At 40.3% G+C, this 19,771-nt stretch overlaps 1 protein-coding gene across 2 annotated transcripts in view; it reads left to right on the top strand.

The window, feature by feature from the left end:
- Positions 1-19,771, top strand: part of PCCB (propionyl-CoA carboxylase subunit beta) — a 95,897-nt gene that overhangs the window by 25,629 nt on the left and 50,497 nt on the right. For both annotated transcript variants that reach the window (XM_061427707.1, XM_061427712.1), the window contains exons 7-8: positions 15,569-15,677; positions 18,304-18,424. In XM_061427707.1, coding sequence (XP_061283691.1) covers positions 15,569-15,677; positions 18,304-18,424 — 230 coding nt within the window. The remainder of the gene's footprint in view (positions 1-15,568; positions 15,678-18,303; positions 18,425-19,771) is intronic.

The raw sequence follows: 19,771 nt of genomic DNA, 5'->3' as shown, positions 1-19,771 counted from the left end.
TACTTCTAACTGATTTTCCTGCTTCTGCCTCAGCCTCCTCTCCCAGTTAATTTAAAAAAATTTTAAGTACTCTATTTATTTACTTGTTTATTTATTTTTATTTTTGGCTGCACTGGGTCTTACTGTGCAGAGACTCTCTAATTGGGACAAGCAGGAACTACTCTCTAGATGAGGCGTGCAGACTTCTTATTGCGGCGGCTTGTCTTGAAGACAGGGTTTAGAACACAGGCTCAGTAGTTGTGGCACGTGGGCTTAGCTGCCCCTCGGCACGTGGGATCTTCCTGGAGCAGGGATGGAATCCATGTCCCCAGAATTGACAGGCAGATTCTTAACCACTGAACCACTGGGGAAGTCCCCCAGATTTTAAACACTTTAAATTTTCTAATGTAGTACATACTCAGGGAAGTACATAAAGTATGTAAAGCAATTATTATTAAGTACAGATTCATGTAAATAACACCCAGATCGAGAAATGGCCCTCCAGGGACTTCCCTGGTGGTCCAGTGGTTAAGGCTCTGTGCTGCCACTGCAAGGGGGTGTGGTTTTGATCTCTGGTCAGGGAACTATGATCCCATATTCCATTCAGCTCAGCCAAAAAATTTAAAGAAAGAAATGGCCCTCCAGGAGCCCTGCTCTCATCACCCTCCTAATCATTATTGTCTCCATCTATCCTGCCTAGAAGTATTTATTTCAACTTTTACGGTAATTTAAAAATTTGTTTTGCTTTTTACTTTAAAATTTTATTCATGTCTCACTAAACAGTGGGGTAATGCTGCCTATTTTACCTTTAAAGTAAATATAATATACATTCTCTTGTGTGTGACTGTGACTTGTGCTTTTAAGGTTTATCCATGTACTTTGTAAAAGTATTTCATTTTAATAGTGGTATAGCCATTACAAATCATGCTGATGTAAGCATTCTTACACATGTATCTTGCTGTATACATGTTTCAGTTTCTCAAGGTCATAGGATATACATATCTTCAGCTTTTCTAGGTAACACTTGTTACCAAGAAGTTGCAGCAATTTACATTTCTGCTAGTAGTGTGTGAGAATTTCACTTGTTCTATGTCCTTGCCGACCGCATCGATGGCATCACTGATTTGATGAACATGAATTTGAGCAAGCTCCGGGAGTTGGTGATGGACAGGGAAGCCTGGCGTGCTGCAGTCCACGGGGTCGCAAAGAGTCAGACACGACTGAGTGACTGAACTGAACTAATGTCTTTGCCAGCGCTTTTATTGACGTAATTTAATTAATGCCAGTTTACATGTGGTGTGGTCTCTTCTTGTCTTAATTTGCATTTACGTGACTGATGAGGTTGAACCCTTTTCATATGTTTCTTTTATTTATTTATTTTTGTCTATGCTGTGTGACTTGTGGGATCTTAGTTCCCTGACCAAGAACTGAACCCTGGCCCTTGGCAGTAAAAGCAAGGAGTCTAACCACTGGACTGCCAGGGAATTAATTTTTATGTTTCTTTTGTGGCATGCCTGTTCATCAGTTTTGCCCATTTTTAAAAATTGAGGTTTTCATTTTTTTCTTACTGGTTTTTAGCAGTTCTCTAAATGATCTGGATATAAGTATCAATTATGTGTGTTGCACCTGTTTTCTTTAACTCTATGATGGGAAGTTTTCTGTCTCAATGCTATCCTTTGGGCAGAATTGAAAAAGAAATATTTTTATCTTGAAATTTCAAATGTACAGAATTCTTAACTGAGAATGGGTTATATCTATCATGTCCTTTTACCTTATTAATGTTTCAGTGTATAATTCTTAAGAACTTATATAACCAGTTGTTAAATTCTAGAGGTTTAACACTGATATAATACTTTTGAAAAGTTGTTGACTTATTTCTGACTGTGCTGGGTCTTGCTGCACATGCTCCTCTCGAGTTGCAGTGAGCAGGGGCTACTTTCTTGTCGGGGTGCTTGGGCTTCTCATTGCAGTGGCTCCTCTCATTGTGAAGCTTGGGCTGCAGGCGTGCGGGCTTCAGTAGTTACGGCACATGGCTCAGTAGTTGCGGCTCCCAGGGACTAGAACACAGACTCAGTAGTTACGGTGCGTGGGGTTATTTGCTTCGAGGCACGTGGGATCTTCCCTGACCCAGGATCCAGCTGGTGTCTCCTGCACTGGCAGGTGGGTTCTTCACCACTGAGCCATCAGGGAAGTCCAGATATAATACTTAAAAAAAAGTTATAGAATATACATAAGAAATGGTTAATGTGGTAAAAATTTGTTACGTTTCTGTGGCCTTAGGTACATTTATATACTTGTGCAACCATTACCACCAGAAATTTTTCATATCTACCACAGTTGAAACTCTGTACTCATTAAATGTTGGTTCCTCATTCCCCACTCCCAGTCCCTTTCTATCTCAGAATTTTGGACTCATATAATATTTGTCTTTTTGTGACTGGCATATTTCGGTTAGTATGTCTTCACGGCTCATGCATATGGTAGCATGTGTCAACCTTCTTTTATAAGAGTGATTATATTCCTTTGTATCTACTACTATATTTTGTTTATTCATCTGCCAGTGAACATGTGAGTTGTTTCCACCTTCAGGCTCTTGTGAATAATTCTGTAATAAACATTTGTGTATATATATATCTGTTTAAATCCCTGTTTTCAATTCTTTTGAACGTATATTTAGGAGTGGAGTTCCTGGGTTCAGTTTGGCTCGTCACTCAGTTGTGTCCAACTGTTTGTGACCCTGTGGACTGCAGCACGCCAGGCCTCCCTGTCCATCACCAACTCACAGAGTTTACTTAAACTCATGTCCATTGAGTCGGTGATGCCATCCAACCATCTCATCCTCTGTCGTCCCCTTCTCCTCCCACCTTCAATCTTTCCCAGCATCAGGGTCTTTTCAGATGAGTCAGTTCTTCACATCAGATGGCCAAAGTATTGGAGTTTCAGCTTCAGCATCAGTCCTTCCAATGAATATTCAGGACTGATTTCCTTTAGGATGGATTGGTTGGATCTCCTTGCAGTCCAAGGGACTCTCAAGAATCTTCTCCAACACCATAGTTCAAAAGCATCAATTCTTCAGCACTCAGCTTTTTTTATAGTCCAACTCTCACATTCATACATGGCTACTGGAAAAACCATAGCTTTGACTAGATGGACCTTTGTTGGCAAAGTAATGTCTCTGCTTTTTAATATGCTGTCTAGGTTGGTCATAACTTTTCTTCCAAGGAGCGAGCATCTTTTAAATTCATGGCTGCAGTCACCATCTGCAGTGATTTTGGAGCCCCCAAAAATAAAGTCTGCCACTGTTTCCACAGTTTCCCCATCTATTTGCAATGAAGTGATGGGACCAGATGCCAGGATCTTAGTTTTCTGAATGTTTTAAGCCAACTTTTTCACTCTCCTCTTTCACTTTCATCAAGAGGCTCTTTAGTTCTTCTTCACTTTCTGCCATAAGGGTGGTGTCATCTTCATATCTGAGGTTATTGATATTTCTCCCAGCAATCTTGATTCCAGCTTGTGTTTCATCCAGCCCAGTGTTTCTCATGATGTACTCTGCATATAAGTTAAATAAGCAGGGTGACAATATGCAGTCTTGATGTATTCCTTTCCCTATTTGGTACCAGTCTGTTGTTTCATGTCCAATTCTAACTGTTGCTTCCTGACCTGCATGCAGATTTCTCAAGAGGCAGGTCAGGTGGTCTGGTATTCCCATCTCTTGAAAAATTTTCCACAATTTATTGTGATCCACACAGTCAAAGGCTTTGGCATAGTCAATAAAGCAGAAATAGATGTTTTTCTGGAACTCCTTGCTTTTTCAATGATCCAATGGATGTAAATAATTTGATCTCTGGTTCCTCTGCCTTTTCTAAATCCAGCTTGAACATCTGGAAGTTCACGGTTCATGTACTGTTGAAGCCTGGCTTGAATAATTTTGAGTATTACTCTAGTAGCGTGTGAGATGAGTGTAATTGTGTGGTAGTTTGAGCATTCTTTGGCATTGCCTTTCTTTGAGATTGCAGTGAATACTGATCTTTTCTAGTCCTGTGGCCACTGCTGAGTTTTCCAAATTAGCTGGCATATTGAATGCAGCACTTTCACAGCATCATCTTTCAGGATTCGAAATAGCTCAACTAGAATTCTATCACCTCCACTAGCTTTGTTCATACTGATGCTTCCTAAGGCCCACTTGACTTTGCATTCCAGGATGTCTGGGTCTAGGTGAGGGATCATACCATCGTAATTATCTGGGTCATGAAGATCTTTTTTGTGTAGTTCCTCTGTGTATTCTTGCCACCGCTTCTTAATATCTTCTGCTTCTATTATGTCCATACCATTTCTGTCCTTTATTGAGCCCATCTTTACATGAAATGTTCCCTTGGTATCTCTAATATTCTTGAAGATATCTCTAGTCTTCCCCATTCTATTGTTTTCCTCTATTTCTTTGCACTAATCACTGAAGAAGGCTTTCTTATCTTTTCTTGCTATTCTTTGGAACTCTGCATGCAAATGGGTATATCTTTCCTTTTCTCCTTTGCCTTTACCTTCTTTTCTCAGCTATTTGTAAGGCCTCCTCAGACAACCATTTTACTTTTTTGCATTTCTTTTTCTTGGGGATGGTCTTGATTCCTGTCTACTGTACAATGTCATGAACCTCTGTCCATAGTTCTTCAGACACTCTGTCTATCAGATCTAATCCCTTGATTCTATTTCTCACTTCCACTGTATAATCATAAGTGATTTGATTTAAGTCATACCTGAATGGTCTAGTGGTTTTCCCTACTTTCTTCAATCCAAGTCTGAATTTGGCAATAAAAAGTTCATGATCTGAGCCACAGTCAGCTCCCCGGTCTTGTTTTTGCTGACTGTGTAGAGCTTCCCCATCTTTGGCTGCAAAGAATATAATCAACCTGATTTGGATATTGATCATCTGGTGATGTCCACATGTAGAGTCTTCTGTTGTGTTGTTGGAAGAGGGTGTTTGCTATGACCAATGTGTTCCCTCGGTAGAACTCTATTAGCCTTTGCCCTGCTTCATTCTGCACTCCAAGGCCAAATTTTCCTGTTACTCCAGGTGTTTCTTGACTTTCTACTTTTGCATTCCATTCCCCTATAATGAAAAGGACATCTTTTTTGGGTGTTAGTTCTAGAAGTTCTTGTAGGTCTTCATGGAAGTGTTCAACTTCAGCTCCTTCAGCGTTACTGGTTGGGGCATAGACTTGGATTATTATTATGTTGAATGGTTTGCCTTGGAAACGAACAGAGATCATACTGTCGTTTTTGAGATTGCATCCAAGTACTTCATTTTGGACTCTTTTGTTGACTGTGATGGCTACCCCATTCCTTCTAAGGTATTCTTGCCCACAGTAATAGATGTAATGGTCATCTGAGTTAAATTCACCCATTCCAGTCCATCTTAGTTAGCTGATTCCTAAAATGCAACGTTCACTCTTGCCATCTCCTCTTTGACCACTCCAGTTTGCCTTGATTCATGGATCTAACATTCCAGGTTCCTATGCAATACTGCTTTTCACAGCTTTGGACTTTGCTTCTATCACCAGTCACATCCACAACTGGATGTTGTTTTTGTTTTGGCTCCATCTCTTCCTTCTTTTTGGAGTTATTTCTCCACTGATCTCCAGTAGCATACTGGGCACCTACTGACCTGGGGAGTTAATCTTTCAGTGTCCTATCTTTTTGCCTTTTCAACAAAATGGTAACTCTGTTTAGTGTTTTGAGGGAACGTCACACTGTTTTTACACAGTGGCTGTACTGTTTTACATTCCCACCAACAATGCACAAAAGTTCCATCTTCTCCACATCCTTGCCAGCACTTGTTTTCTGTTTTGATGATAGCCATCTTAGTTTGTGTGAAGTGGTATCTCATTGTGGTTTTCATTTATATTTCCTAATATAATTAGTGATGTTGAGCCTGTTTTCATATTATTTGCCATTGATACAGGCTTCCCTGGTAGCTCATTTGGTGAAGAACACGCCTGCAGTGCAGGAAACATGGGTTTGATCCCTGGGTTGGAAAGATCCCCTGGAGAAGGAAATGGCAAGCCACTCCAGTATCCTTGCCTGGAAAATCTCATGGCAGAGGGGCCGTGGGGGCTGCGGTTCATGGGGTCGCGAAGAGTCAGGAATGCCCGAGCAACTGATACTTTCACTTTCACATATCTTTTTTGGAGATGTTTATGTCTTCTTGATTGGATTGTTTTTGTTCTTGTTGAGTTGTAGAAGTTCTTTACATATTCTGATACTACCGCTTAACAGATACATCTTTGAAAATATTTCCTCCCATTCTGTGGGCTACTTTTTTATTCTGTTAGTATTTTTTGCACAAAAGATTTTAATTTTGATGAAGTCTATGTACTTTTCTTATCTCTGCTTTTGTTGTCATACCTGAGAAATCTTGCCAAATCCAGTGTCACAAAAGAGTTTCCCCTTTTTCTTTTCTAAGTTGTACAGTTTTAGCTCTTACGTTTGGTCCTTTTGAGTTAATTTTTGTATATGGTATTACATAAGGTCCAATTTCATGTTTTTGCATGAAGGAAAGTTATGACCAACCTAGATAGCATATTAATTTTTTTTTCAGTTTCTATCTAATCAGGTTTTTTATTTATTTTTAAAATTTTTTTAAAATATAAATTTATTTATTTTAATTGAAAGCTAATTACTTTACAATATTGTATTGGTTTTGCCATACATCAACATGAATCCTCACGGGTGTACACATTGTCCCCATCCTGAACCCCCTCCCAATTCCTTCCCCATACCATCCCTCTGGGTCATGCTAGTGCACCAGCCCCGAGCATCCTGTATCATGCCTCGAATCTGGACTGGTGATTCATTTCACATATGATATTATACATGTTTCAATGCCATTCTCGCAAATAATCCCACCCTCGCCCTCTCCCACAGAGCCCAAAAGACTTTTCTATACATCTTTGTCTCTTGCTGTCTCGCATACAGGGTTATCGTTACGTAGATAGCATATTAAAAAGCAGAGATATTACTTTGCCAACAAAGGTCCATCTAGTCAAGACTATGGTTTTTCCAGTGGTCATGTATGGATGTGAGAGTTGGACTGTGAAGAAAGCTGAGCATCAAAGAATTGATGCTTTTGAACTGTGGTGTTGGAGAAGACTCTTGAGAGTCCCTTGGACTGCAAGGAGATCCAACCAGTCCATCCTAAAGGACATCAGTCCTGGGTGTTCATTGGAAGGACGGATGCTAAAGCTGAAACTCCAATACTTTGGCCACCTCATGTGAAGAGTTGACTCATTGGAAAAGACCCTGATGCTGGGAGGGATTGGGGGCAGAAGGAGAAGGGGACGACAGAGGATGAGATGGCTGGATGGCATCACTGACTTGATGGACATCAGTCTGAGTGAACTCTGGGAGTTGGTGATGGACAGGGGGGCCTGGCATGCTGCAATTCATGGGATCCCAAAGAGTTGGACACGACTGAGTGACTGAACTGACTGACTGACTGATCCAGTTTTCCCAGCAATATTTTTTTTTCATTATAGTTTATTATAGGATATTGAATTTAGTTTCCTGTGCTCTACAGTAGGTCCTTGCTGTCCTATTTTATATATAGTAGTGTGGCACCCCACTCCAGTACTCTTGCCTGGAAAATCCCATGGATGGAGGAGCCTGGTAGGCTGCAGTCCTTGGTGTCGCTAAGTGCTGGGGACGACTGAGTGACTTCATTTTCACTTTTCACTTTCATGCATTGGAGAAGGAAACGGCAACCCACTCCAGTATTCTTGCCTGGAGAATCCCAGGGACAGAGGAGCCTAGTGGGCTGCCGTCTGTGGGGTCTCACAGAGTCTCACGACTGAAGTGACTTAGCAGTGTGTATCTATAGGTCAAGTGGGCCTTAGAAAGCTTCACTGTGAACAAAGCTAGTGGAGGTGATGGAATTCCAGTTGAGCTATTTCAAATCCTGAAAGATGATGCTGTGAAAGTGCTGCACTCAATATGCCAGCTAATTTGGAAAACTCAGCAGTGGCCACAGGACTGGAAAAGGTCAGTTTTCATGCCAATCCCAAAGAAAGGCAATGCCAAAGAATGCTCAAACTACTGCACAATTGCACTCATCTCACACACTAGTAAAGTAATGCTCAAAATTCTCCAAGCCAGGCTTCAGCAATATGTGAACCGTGAACTTCCTGATGTTCAAGCTGGTTTTAGAAAAGGCAGAGGAACCAGAGATCAAATTGCCAACATCCACTGGTTCGTGGAAAAAGCAAGAGAGTTCCAGAAAAGCATCTATTTCTGCTTTATTGACTATGCCAAAGCCTTTGACTGTGTGGATCACAATAAACTGTGGAAAATTCTGAAAGAGTTGGGAATACCAGATCACTTGACCTGCCTCTTGAGAAACCTCTATGCAGGTCAGGAAGCAACAGTTAGAACTAGACATGGAACAACAGACTGGTTCCAAATAGGAAAAGGAGTATGTCAAGGCTGTATATTGTCACCCTGCTTGTTTAGCTTATATGCAGAGTACATCCAGAGAAACGCTGGACCGGAAGAAACACAAGCTGGAATCAAGAGAAACACAAGCTGGAATCAAGATTGGCGGGAGAAATATCAATAACCTCATATATGTAGATGACACCACCCTTATGGCAGAAAGTGAAGAGGAACTCAAAAGCCTCTTGATGAAAGTGAAAGTGGACAGTGAAAAAGTTGGCTTAAAGCTCAACATTCAGAAAATGAAGATCATGGCATCCGATCCCATCACTTCATGGGAAATAGATGGGGAAACAGTGGAAACAGTGACTGACTTATTTTTCTGGGCTCCAAAATCACTGCAGATGGTGACTGCAGCCTTGAAATTAAAAGACACTTACTCCATGGAAGGAAAATTATGACTAACCTAGATAGCATATTCAAAAGCAGAGACATTACTTTGCCAACAAAGGTTCGTCTAGTCAAGGCTATGGTTTTTCCAGTGGTCATGTATGGATGTGAGAGTTGGACTGTGAAGAAGGCTGAGTGCCAAAGAATTGATGCTTTTGCACTATGGTGTTGGAGAAGACTCTTGAGAGTCCCTTGGACTGCAAGGAGATCCAACCAGTCCATTCTGAAGGAGATCAGCCCTGGGATTTCTTTGAAGGAATGATGCTAAAGCTGAAACTCCAGTACTTTGGCCACCTCATGCGAAGAGTTGGCTCATTGGAAAAGACTCTGATGCCGGGAGGGATTGGAGGCAGTAGGAGAAGGGGATGACAGAGGATGAGATGGCTGGATGGCATCACTGACTCGATGGACGTGAGTCTGAGTGAACTCCAGGAGTTTGTGATGGACAGGGAGGCCTGACCTGCTGCAGTTCATGGGGTCACAGAGTCGGACATGACTGAGAGACTGAACTGAACAGTGTGTATCTGTCAGTCCCAAACTCCAAATTTTTTCCTCTCCCTGCTCCTTCCCCTTTGGTAACCATAGGCTTGTTTTATTTAGGGGTCTGTTTCTGTTTTGTAAATAAATTCATTTGTATCTTATTTTAGATTCCACATATAAGTAATATCTTATATTTGGCTTTCTCTTAGTCCCTGGTGACTCAGATGGTAAAGAATCTGCCTGCAGTGTAGGAGACCCAGGTTTGATTCCCGGATTGGGAAGATCCCCTGGAAAAGGAAATGGCAACCCACTCCAGTACTCTTGCCTGGAAAATCCCACGGACGGAGGAGCCTGGTAGGCTGCAGTCCATGGGGTTGCACAGAGTCAGACATGACTGAGGCGACTTAGCAGCAGCAGCAGCAGTATTTTATTGTATATATGTAGTACATCTTCTTTATCCAGTCATCTCCTGATGGACATTTAGATTGCTTCCATGTCTTGACTGTTGTTAATAGTGCTATTATAAATACTGGAGTGCAGGTATTTTTTCTGAGTTAGAGTTTTCTTTGATTATATGCCCAGGATTCCAGCATAATGCTGGATTGCAGCTCCATTTGTTGGAAAGACTGTTCTTTCTCCATTGAATGGTCTAAGGATCATTGTTCAAAACCACTTGACCAAGTATGGAAGGGTTTATTTCAGGGCTAATTATTCTGTTCCATTGGTCTGTATGTCTGCTGTTATGCCAGTTCCACACTGTTTTGATTTTTATAGCTTTGTAGTAGGTTTTGAAGTCAGAAAGTGTGAGATCTCCAACTTAGTTCTTTTTAAAAATTGTTTGACTGTCATTCTTTTATTGATTCAATTGAGATGATTTGGGTTATTTTTTCCTTCATTCTATTAAGGTAGCATATCACATTGATTAATTTTTGTCTGTTGACCCATTCTCAAATTCCAGGAATAAATCCCACTTTATTATAGTGTATAAACCTTTTAATGTACTCCTTTGGTTTGTGCGTATTTTGTCCAGGATTTCTATGTGAATATTTGTAAAGGATATTTGTAATTAAAAATAAATATATTGTTTGCATGCAGAGTCTCTTGAGGTTCCACATCAAATTTAGGATGGATTTTTCTGTTTCTTCAAAAATGTCATTGCAATTTTGATAGGGATGACATTGAATCTGTACATTCCTTCTGGTAGTTTTGACATCTTAACAATATTGAGTCTTTCAGTCCACAAACAGCTGTCTTTTCCGTTATGTCTTCTTTAATTTATTTCAGAAATGTTTTGTAATTTTCATTGTACAAGTTTTCTTTTTTTTTTTTTTTGCCTTTTTGCCTTATTCCTAAGTGCTTTATTCTTTTTTCTTGTTTTTGTAACTTTCTTTTCAGATTTTTCATTGTTAGTGTACAGAAATGCAACTGATTTTTTGATGTGTTAATTTTGTATCTTGCAACTTAATTTGTTCATTCTAACTTTGTGTGTAATCTTTAGGGTTTTCTGCATATAAAATCTATGTCGTCTGCAAACAGATAATTTTATTCTTTCTTTCTGATTTAGATGGCTTTTTCTTTTTTTTGGTTGTTTTGATTAGGTCTGTGTTGAATAGAAGTGAGAAAACGGGCATCTTTACTTTGTACCTGTTCTTAGAGGAAAGCTTCTAATCTTTTACCATTGAGTATGTTAGCTGTAGGCTTTTCGTATATGACTTTAATCATGTTGAAGTAGTTTCTTCCTAGTTTTCTGAGTATTTTTATCATGAAAGAGTGTTGAATTCTGTCATGCTTTTTTTGCATTGAGATGATCATGTAACTTTTTTCTTTGTTTTTTGTTAATGTGGTGTATTAGATTGATATTGGTGTGTTCAACCATCCTTATATTTCAGGAAAAATTCTTCTTCATTTTGGTGTATAATTCCTTATAAAATATTGTTGGTTTAGATCCTCTAGTATTTTGTTGAGTATATTTATGTCAGTATTTATATGGGATATTGATCTGCACTTTTCTTGTAGTGTCTTTGTCTGCTTTGGTATTAATGTAATGCTGGGTTTCATAGAATGAATTAGGAGATACTTCCTCCTCTTCAATTTTTTGGAAAGAATTTGAGGGGATTGGTGTTTAATCTTTCTTAATATTTGGTAGAATTCAATGGTGAAACCTCTTGGTCTTGAGCTTTTATTTGGGAGGTTTTTGATTACTGATTGAGTCTCCTTACTAGTTACAGGTCTATTCAGATTTTCTACTTTTTCATGATTCGGTCTTGGTAGTAGGTTGTATGTTTCCAGGAATTTGTCCATGTCATCTAGGTTATCCAATTTGTTGGTATAGAATTGTTCATAGGACTCTTATAATAATCTTTTTATTTCTGTAGAATTAGTAGTTATGTTTCTACTTTCATTTCTGTTAAAAAAACTTTTTTGTCTTGGACAGCGCTGGATATTCATTGCTGCATGTTTGTTGCTGCATGTGGGCTTTCTCTAGTTGTAGTGAGGTGAGTGGGGGCTACTCTCGTTGTGATGGGTAGGCTTCTAATTGCAGTGGCTTCTCTTACTGAAGAGCACAGGATCTAGGGTGTGCATGCTTCAGTAGTTGTGGCTTATGGGCTCTAGAGTGTGGGCTCTGTAATTGTGGCAGGGATTGAACCTGTGTCCCCTGCATTGGCAGGTGGATTCTTAACCATAGGACCGCCAGGAAAGTCCCCCCACTTTCATTTCTGATTTTAGTAATTTGAGTCTCTTTTTGCTAAATATTGCTAAATATTTGTCCATCTTGCTAAATATTTGTCAAGTTTGTTGATCTTTTTGAAAAACCAACTTCTCGTTTTACTGATTTTTTTTTTCTCCCTCTATGTTTTCTATTTTTCACTTATCTCAGTTCTAATATTTATTTCCTTCCTTCTGCTCTGTAGGTTTAGTTCTTTTTTTCTTGTTAAGTTCTTTAAGGTGTAAAGTTGGGTTCAGAACTTTCTTAGTGTAAGTGTTTACAGCTTTAATTTCTCCTCTTAGCACTGTTTTTGCTGTATCTCATAAGTTTTTGTATGTTTTCATTTCTTGATATTTTAAAATTTCCTTTTATTTCATCTTAGTCCATTGGTTGTTTAAAGAGTGTGATGTTTAATTTCCATCTATTTGTAAGTTTCCAGTTTTCTTTCTGTTTCCAGTTTCATTCCATTGTGATCAAACAAGATAGTTTGTATGATTTCAATTTTTAAAAATTTCTTAAGCTTGTTTTGCATATGACTAACATGTAGTCCATCTCATGTAATACTTTTGTTTACCAAGCAGATTCCAGTTCAGTCAGTTGTCCCAAAAATGTTCTTTATAGCATTTTCTTTAGTACAGGATCCATTTCAGGATCACATATTGCATTTAGTTGTTATATTGCATTAATTTCCTTTACACTGTGACAATTTCTCAGATTCTTTGTCATGACATTGAAGGCTGCAGAATGAATTATCTCATAGGTTGTTGCTCAGTTTGGGTTTATCTGGCATTTCCTCATGATCAGATTCAGATTAGATATCCCAGACTGTCTACTACATTAGTGATATTGTCTCCTGCTTAGATGATCACATCTGGAGGCAAGTGGTGGCCATCTGCCCTTCATTGATGATATTAATTTGATCATTGTTGAGGTGTTGTCTGGTTTCTCCACTGTGTAGTTACTGTTTTTCCTTTGTAGCTGATTCTCACTGGAAAGATGCTTTGAGGCCAAATAACTGTTCCACGTTATACTTTTGCTCCTTGATTAATATCTATCGATTATTCCTGTCCAAACCAATCTTTACAAGGTGGTTATTTTCCAGCTCCACCACTTGCTTCATATTAACTGGCATTCTACTTTAAGGAAGAGCCCTGCATTTCCTGGGCATTTATTCATTTCACTGACTTAATATAGGTTTATGGATTTCAGATTTTACTGAGTGGTTTATAATCCATTACTATCATTATTTTGATGCTCAAATCATCCTTCCCTTAGCCAGTGGGAGTTCCTGTAAGCTGGCTTCTGTGCCCTTTTGATAGGAGAACCAGTTTCAAATGAATACTTTATGGATAGTGTGTTTAAGTTCTTGAACCTTTTCCAACCCTGAAGTCATGAAGATACTTTCTGTTTTCTAAAGGCTTTTTTATTTTGTGTTTTATATATTCATCTAAAATTGGAGTGGCTTTTACACATAGAGGCTAATTTGATTTATTAAAAAATTTTTTTTCCAATACAGGTACCTAGTTGACATCTAGCCTTATATTGAAAAGAACATTGTTTCCTGCTCTGTAATGTCATTTATGTCATGAATCAAGTGTCCACATATCAAGAGTGTTTATTGCGCTTTCTCAATCCTTATTTGCTTATCTCTGTGGCAGTCAGTATGATACTATCAATGACAATGGCTTTATAATAAATGCTAATATCTGGTACGACAAGTTGTTCCCCCTTATTTTCTTTAAGTCATATGGATATGGGATATTCTTGACCCTTTGCATTTCCACATATTTTACAACTTTGAGATATAATCGATATATGGTGAACTGTACACATTTAAGCTGTGTAATTAAGAGTTTTTTGATGTATGTTTATAGCCATGAAGCTATGACCACAATTAAGATAATGAACAGCCATTACTTCCCAAAGTGTCTTCTTGTATCATTGAATTCATTCTTTCCTACCTCCCAGCCCTGTCCTCAGGTTCATCTGCTTTTTATCACACTAGATTAATTTGCATTTTTTTATAATATTATGTTGATATAAACAGAATCATACAAAATGACATTTTACAAAATAATATTTTGTATGTACAAAATATATACAAAAAGTATGTACTTTTTTTTTCATTCACAGTTTTCTAAAAAACTGAGTCTTTGTTGCTGTGCATGAGCTTTCTCTAGTTGCGACAAGCAGGGCCTATTCTAGCTGTGGGTGCATGCTTCTCATTGTGGTGGCTTCTCTTGTTGCGGAGCGTGGGTTCTATGCATGTGGGTTTCAGTAGTTGCGGTCCTCGGGCTTAGTTGCAGGACTAATCTTCCGGGACCAGGGATTGAACCTATGTCGCCTGCATTGGCAGGTGGACTCTTAACCACTGGACCACTAGGGAGGTCCACTGTGTACTCTCTTTTTGTTTGTTTTGTGACATGGGGCTGGTTTCATTCACTTAGGATAATTATTTTGAGATTCACTTGTTGATGGAATTGGGCTGTTACTAATTTTTGGCTGTTACAAGTCATGCTCTTATGAACATATGTTTGAGTCCATGTGTAGAGTGGAGAAGAGAGACCTCTCTAGCTAGGCCATTCTAGCAAGATTCCAAACACAGAGCCATAAAATAAAGATTGATTCACACAGGTAATAATCTAAGCACTGATGTCCTTTACATAAAAACATCTATCCAGTAAGAAAATAGGCAAAGAACATGAACAGTGAGTTGACAGAAAATTGTAGTAAGATATTTATTGCAAGATTGCTTGCTATAGCAAAACTCTGGAAACAATCTAAAAGACCATCAGTAGGTGACAGCAGTAAATATGTGATACGTATTTTACTATCCTCATGTGGAATGATCATCAGGAAGTTCCAGAACAGTGTGTGGGGCACTGTGCTAGAGAGAAAATAAGAAGGAAAAAATATATAAATGCTCCCATATGCATGGATGTCAGAGAAACTGACGGCAGTTGCCTTTGGGGATGGAAATTGGAGGCCTGGAAATAAGGGCTGGCATGTAGACTTACATTCCACTGTATCCCCTATTCTGGTTAAATATTTTATAATATGTCTTTATTATCTTTAAGTTAGAAACTAGAAACCAAAGCCTATCAGTGTCTCAGAACACCAAACATTGATTATTATCATTATCTCCAGATGGCTTCACTTAAAGTGACTGGTTCATTTTAGGCGAGCTGCAGACCAGTGCCTTTCTTCATCTGTAAATAAGGTGATAATAGTACCTAGGCTTCAATGACAGAGTCTGGTGAAGTGCTTAGAAAAGTCCTTAGTGCATAGCAAGGTCTGCACCAGGGCCGCTTGTTAGGGTGTGGCCCTACAGATGAGTGACCCTGGAATGTTAGCTGTACTACAGGTCATTCTGCTGAGAGAGAACCAGGCAACAAAGATTTTTTGATGGCAAGGCAGGGAAAACATGGCTCTTTACTTTGGTTAGGCATCTGTGAGCGTATCCTAACCTGGTTCTGCCACCATGTCACCACCTTCTCTGAGACTGAACTTTCTGGAATTCTCTGGTTTCAGGACACCTCCTACTTATTCATCACTGGCCCTGACGTTGTGAAGTCTGTCACCAATGAGGACGTTACTCAGGAGGAACTTGGGGGTGCCAGGACCCACACCACCATGTCAGGTGAGGGGCCTTGAGGCTCACCTCACTGTCGTCAGACACGGAGAGGAGGCGTTGCTAGAGCTGACAGTCTGTTACAAATATCGCTTTATCGACAGAGTTTATTTGAATAGACTGTAGTGTGATGTATTATCTACAGATAGTAATAAATGTGGATTTATATCTCAAACTCGTTAACTAATGGGGTACTTCTAATGCTTTTCTAGTCTTTGAAAATGTTGAACTAACTAGAATGATGGCTGTAAGAATTATGATTCATGTGCATATAGTTGAACCTAAAAAATTGCATTTTGATGTGACTTTTTAAAAAGAAAATAATTATTTGGCTATGCTGAGTCTTAGTTGAGGCAAGCAGGATCTTTAGTTGTGGCATGTGGGATCTAGTTCCCTGATCAGGGATTGAATCCAGGCCTTCTGCATTGGGAGTGGGGAGTCTTAGCCACTGGACCACACCAGGGAAGTCCCTTGGTGTGGGACTTCTTTTACTCCAAAGTTGGGATATGTTTTAAGAGTCATCAGAGAAGGCAATGGCAACCCACTCCAGTACTCTTGCCTGGAAAATCCCATGGATGGAGGAGCCTGGTAGGCTGCAGTCCATGGGGTCGCTAAGAGTCGGGCATGACTGAGCGACTTCACTTTCACTTTTCACTTTCATGCATTGGAGAAGGAAATGGCAACCCACTCCAGTATTCTTGCCTGGAGAATCCCAGGGACGGAGGTGCCTAGTGGGCTGCCATCTATGGGGTTGTACAGAGTTGGACACGACTAAAGCGACTTAGTAGCAGCAGCAGCATCTTACCAGTCACCATTGGCCAGTGAGCACATGGTCAAGACCCGTGTGTTCATAAGCTTGGTCATAGCTTTTCACCTCCTTAAGGTTAAGTGTCACATATGCTGGAAGATTATCCTTTGCTTTCACCATTGAAAGATGCTGTTTATACACAGAGGCATGTAATTGGGAGCAGAGCATGAATCTGGTATTAGAGAAGACAGTTGTTGGAATAATGATTGGAATTCCATAATTCCTTGGCAAAAGACCTCAAGTTGTGAAAGTACTGCGTACCACACAGCAAGCAGTGTAACTGAAGATGGGAGAAATTGCCTCTTTGAGAGATTTCAGAGCATCGAGGGGCTGGTGGATGATCTGCACCTTGCTGTATTGTGCGTAAGGCATTGGGTCATCATTTGATTGTCAGCATTTCTTTCTTAGTGTACATATAGTCGAGGTATGTCTTAATGTCCGTGAGGTCTTAACATTTGATGAAATCTGCTTAAAAAATAAAAGTCAGATCTCTTGATTCCCCCTACCCACAGAAGTTGTTCCTCCCCTATCTTGGGTGGGGGTCACCTTGACACACCTCTTTTTCTCACCCCTGAAAGAGTCCTTTCAGCTCTCTGGCCAGCACACTTCTCACTGCTGACCCACAGCTTGTCACATTCCTATCTCAGGGCTCAATTGGCAGCAGTTTTTTTCTTACTGGAATATAAAATAATGTTGCGACTTTTTTTCCCCTTTGTTTGTAGTCTTGACTTTATTTTAGATTTATAGATCACAGTGCAGAAGTTCTTAAATTAAAACCATGATTGGAAATTAACCATGGTGTTTTCAAAAATGTATGTATTTATTTAATTAGAGTATAGTTTTATAATGTGTTCATTTCTGCTGTAGAACAAAGTGAGTGTGCTATATGTATACATAAATCCCCTCCGTTTTGGATTTCCTTCCCATTTAAGTCACCACAGAGCACTGAGCAGAGTTCCCTGTGCTATTTGGTTCTCATTGGTTATCTATTTTATATATAGTAGTGTCTATTTATCAGTTCCAATCTCACAATCCATCCCACCCTAAATAATGTTGAGTCTTGATGGAGTCTTAGATTTGATGAAATATGCAATTTTTTTCCTGACTGCAATGGTATTATGTTTATAGTAGACAATTTAGAAACTATAGGAATAAAAATCACTAGGAATTTTATACCCAAAGATAAACACCATTCACTTTTTGGTTATACCCTGCAGTCTTTTTGTGCAGATGGATGTGAATATACAACTGCATACTCAAACATAGGTGTATAATGTTCATTTGTGGCCTGTTTTTTCATTTGACAGCTTAATGTAATGAATGACTGTTTGTGACATTATATTTTCTTCTATAACATAATTTTAGCTTTAAAAGCATCATTTGGTATCTTGAATCTTAGGCTCTTGGGCTGTGTCTGATGCACTTAGCTCTGTAGTCTTAGAGTAAGACCCAAAAGATGCTCTACATGCATACACATATATATATATATATATATATTTATTTTTTAGTAATAGCTTTATTGAGATATAATTCACATAGTGGGCTGCGTTTGAGAGAGGGGCCAGGGGAAACCCCAGTGACTAGGTGATATTAGGGCAAAAACTTGTATAAGGAGTGACCTCTGTAGGGGTGTAGATTCAAAGCAGAAGAAACAGGCTGCATAGACTGAGGATCAGCCTGAAGGCATGTGGTGGGGTGCCATCCTCAGTGGAGGCAGGCAGCAACAGGGCTGTCAGCCGGCCTGCCCTAGAAGGGGCAGGTGGGCATGAAGCTGTGTCTCTGGGCTGACAGGCGCCCTGGCTCATCACGTCCTCCCTGTCTTCTCAGGTGTGGCCCACAGGGCTTTTGAGAATGACGTTGATGCCTTGTGTAATCTCCGGGAGTTCTTCAACTACCTGCCTCTCAGCAATCAGGACCCAGCTCCTGTCCTTGAGTGCCATGACCCCAGGTGAGTTGCAGGTTGGAGTCCTTCTCTGGTCCCCCTGCTCTGGCTGGATCTCCAGGATCTGCCCTGGTGGGCAACTGGAAGTAGACTGTGGAGTGGAGTCAGGTGTAGGCATGGTGGTGGCATGTCTGGGTACAGAAGCCAAGAAAGATATCATTTATTTATTAAAATTTTTTTTCTTTTAGAGTTTATTTTTGGCCATGCTGTGTGGCATGCGAGATGTTAGTTCCCCAACCAGGGACTGAACCTGTGCTCCCTTTAGTGGAAGTGTGGCGTCTTAACCACTGGACTGCCAGTGAAGTCCCAAAAGATTTTATTTTTATTTTCCTTTTTCCTCTCTGTAATACCTGATAAGTAGCTTGGGAATAAAAAAAATGGGGCCCCAAAATATTATTTCTGGCAGTCTTAATTTGTTCAGAATTGAGATAGATTTTGTTTGTTTGTATTAACATGAAGTAAATCAGTGTGAACTGATACAGACAGCGTGCCCTTTAGGAAATGTGCTTATGCACACTTGCTTGTGGCCAGAAGCTGGGGCAGCCCTGGGGAAGGCCGTGTTGCTGGCCACCCTGTGGAGACCTTCTCCACTTTCCTTCTTGCTTATTTGGGCCACTGTCTGATGTGGGGGCACGCCACAGAGTAAACCAGACGCCCAGCTGGGGAACCACTGCTCCAGACCTCTGGCGGCTTACTTCTCCACTTTGTTTCCTCTCTGATTTTGAAGCGCTCACTTGGCTTACACGACTTCTGCAGAAGGATTTGAAATTGTGCCCCTTGAGAAGAAGCCATTTTCAGACCCTCCGCTGTGGGTGGACCTGGGCTCCCACCTTCTGGGCTGTGTCTGGGCCAGAGTTGCTCTGAAGAGTCATGTCCCCAGGACCCCTCCCTGTCTGCCTGCCTTACTCCTCAGGGGACCCGACCAGTGGCCCACTGTGTGTGGTCATGAAAGGGAGGGTGGTCACAAGGCCTAGAGCAGTGGGCACAGTCTCCTTTTCCGAGCCTCTGCACTGTGTGTGGGTTCTCAAAAAGTTTAGGGCATCTTTGAAGGTGTTACAGACCAAGGGCCTACACATGTCTGAATAGCCTGCTTTGGCCCAGCCATAGCTGCTTTCTCTTCAGTCCCAGGGAAGCTGTATGTGTCTGAGTAAACAGTGAATGAACAGTAAAGGAGGCCTTTGTTACTGGGTGGGGTGATGCCCAAAACCCCAGCGTGGGAATTGTCTTGTTCCCACAAGACAAATTGGACGGGCATTGTCTTGTTCACTACATGTCTTTTAGTGCCCTGTACAGTCCCTGGAATGTAGGAAGTGTTCAGAGGATAAATGAAGGCATCACCACATTTAGGGAAAT

The sequence above is a fragment of the Bos javanicus genome, chromosome 1, assembly GCF_032452875.1.
Source record: "Bos javanicus breed banteng chromosome 1, ARS-OSU_banteng_1.0, whole genome shotgun sequence".
NCBI classification, from domain to species: Eukaryota; Metazoa; Chordata; class Mammalia; order Artiodactyla; family Bovidae; genus Bos; species Bos javanicus.
Note: the sequence above shows the minus strand (reverse complement) of the source record. Positions and strands in the feature narration are given on the sequence as shown.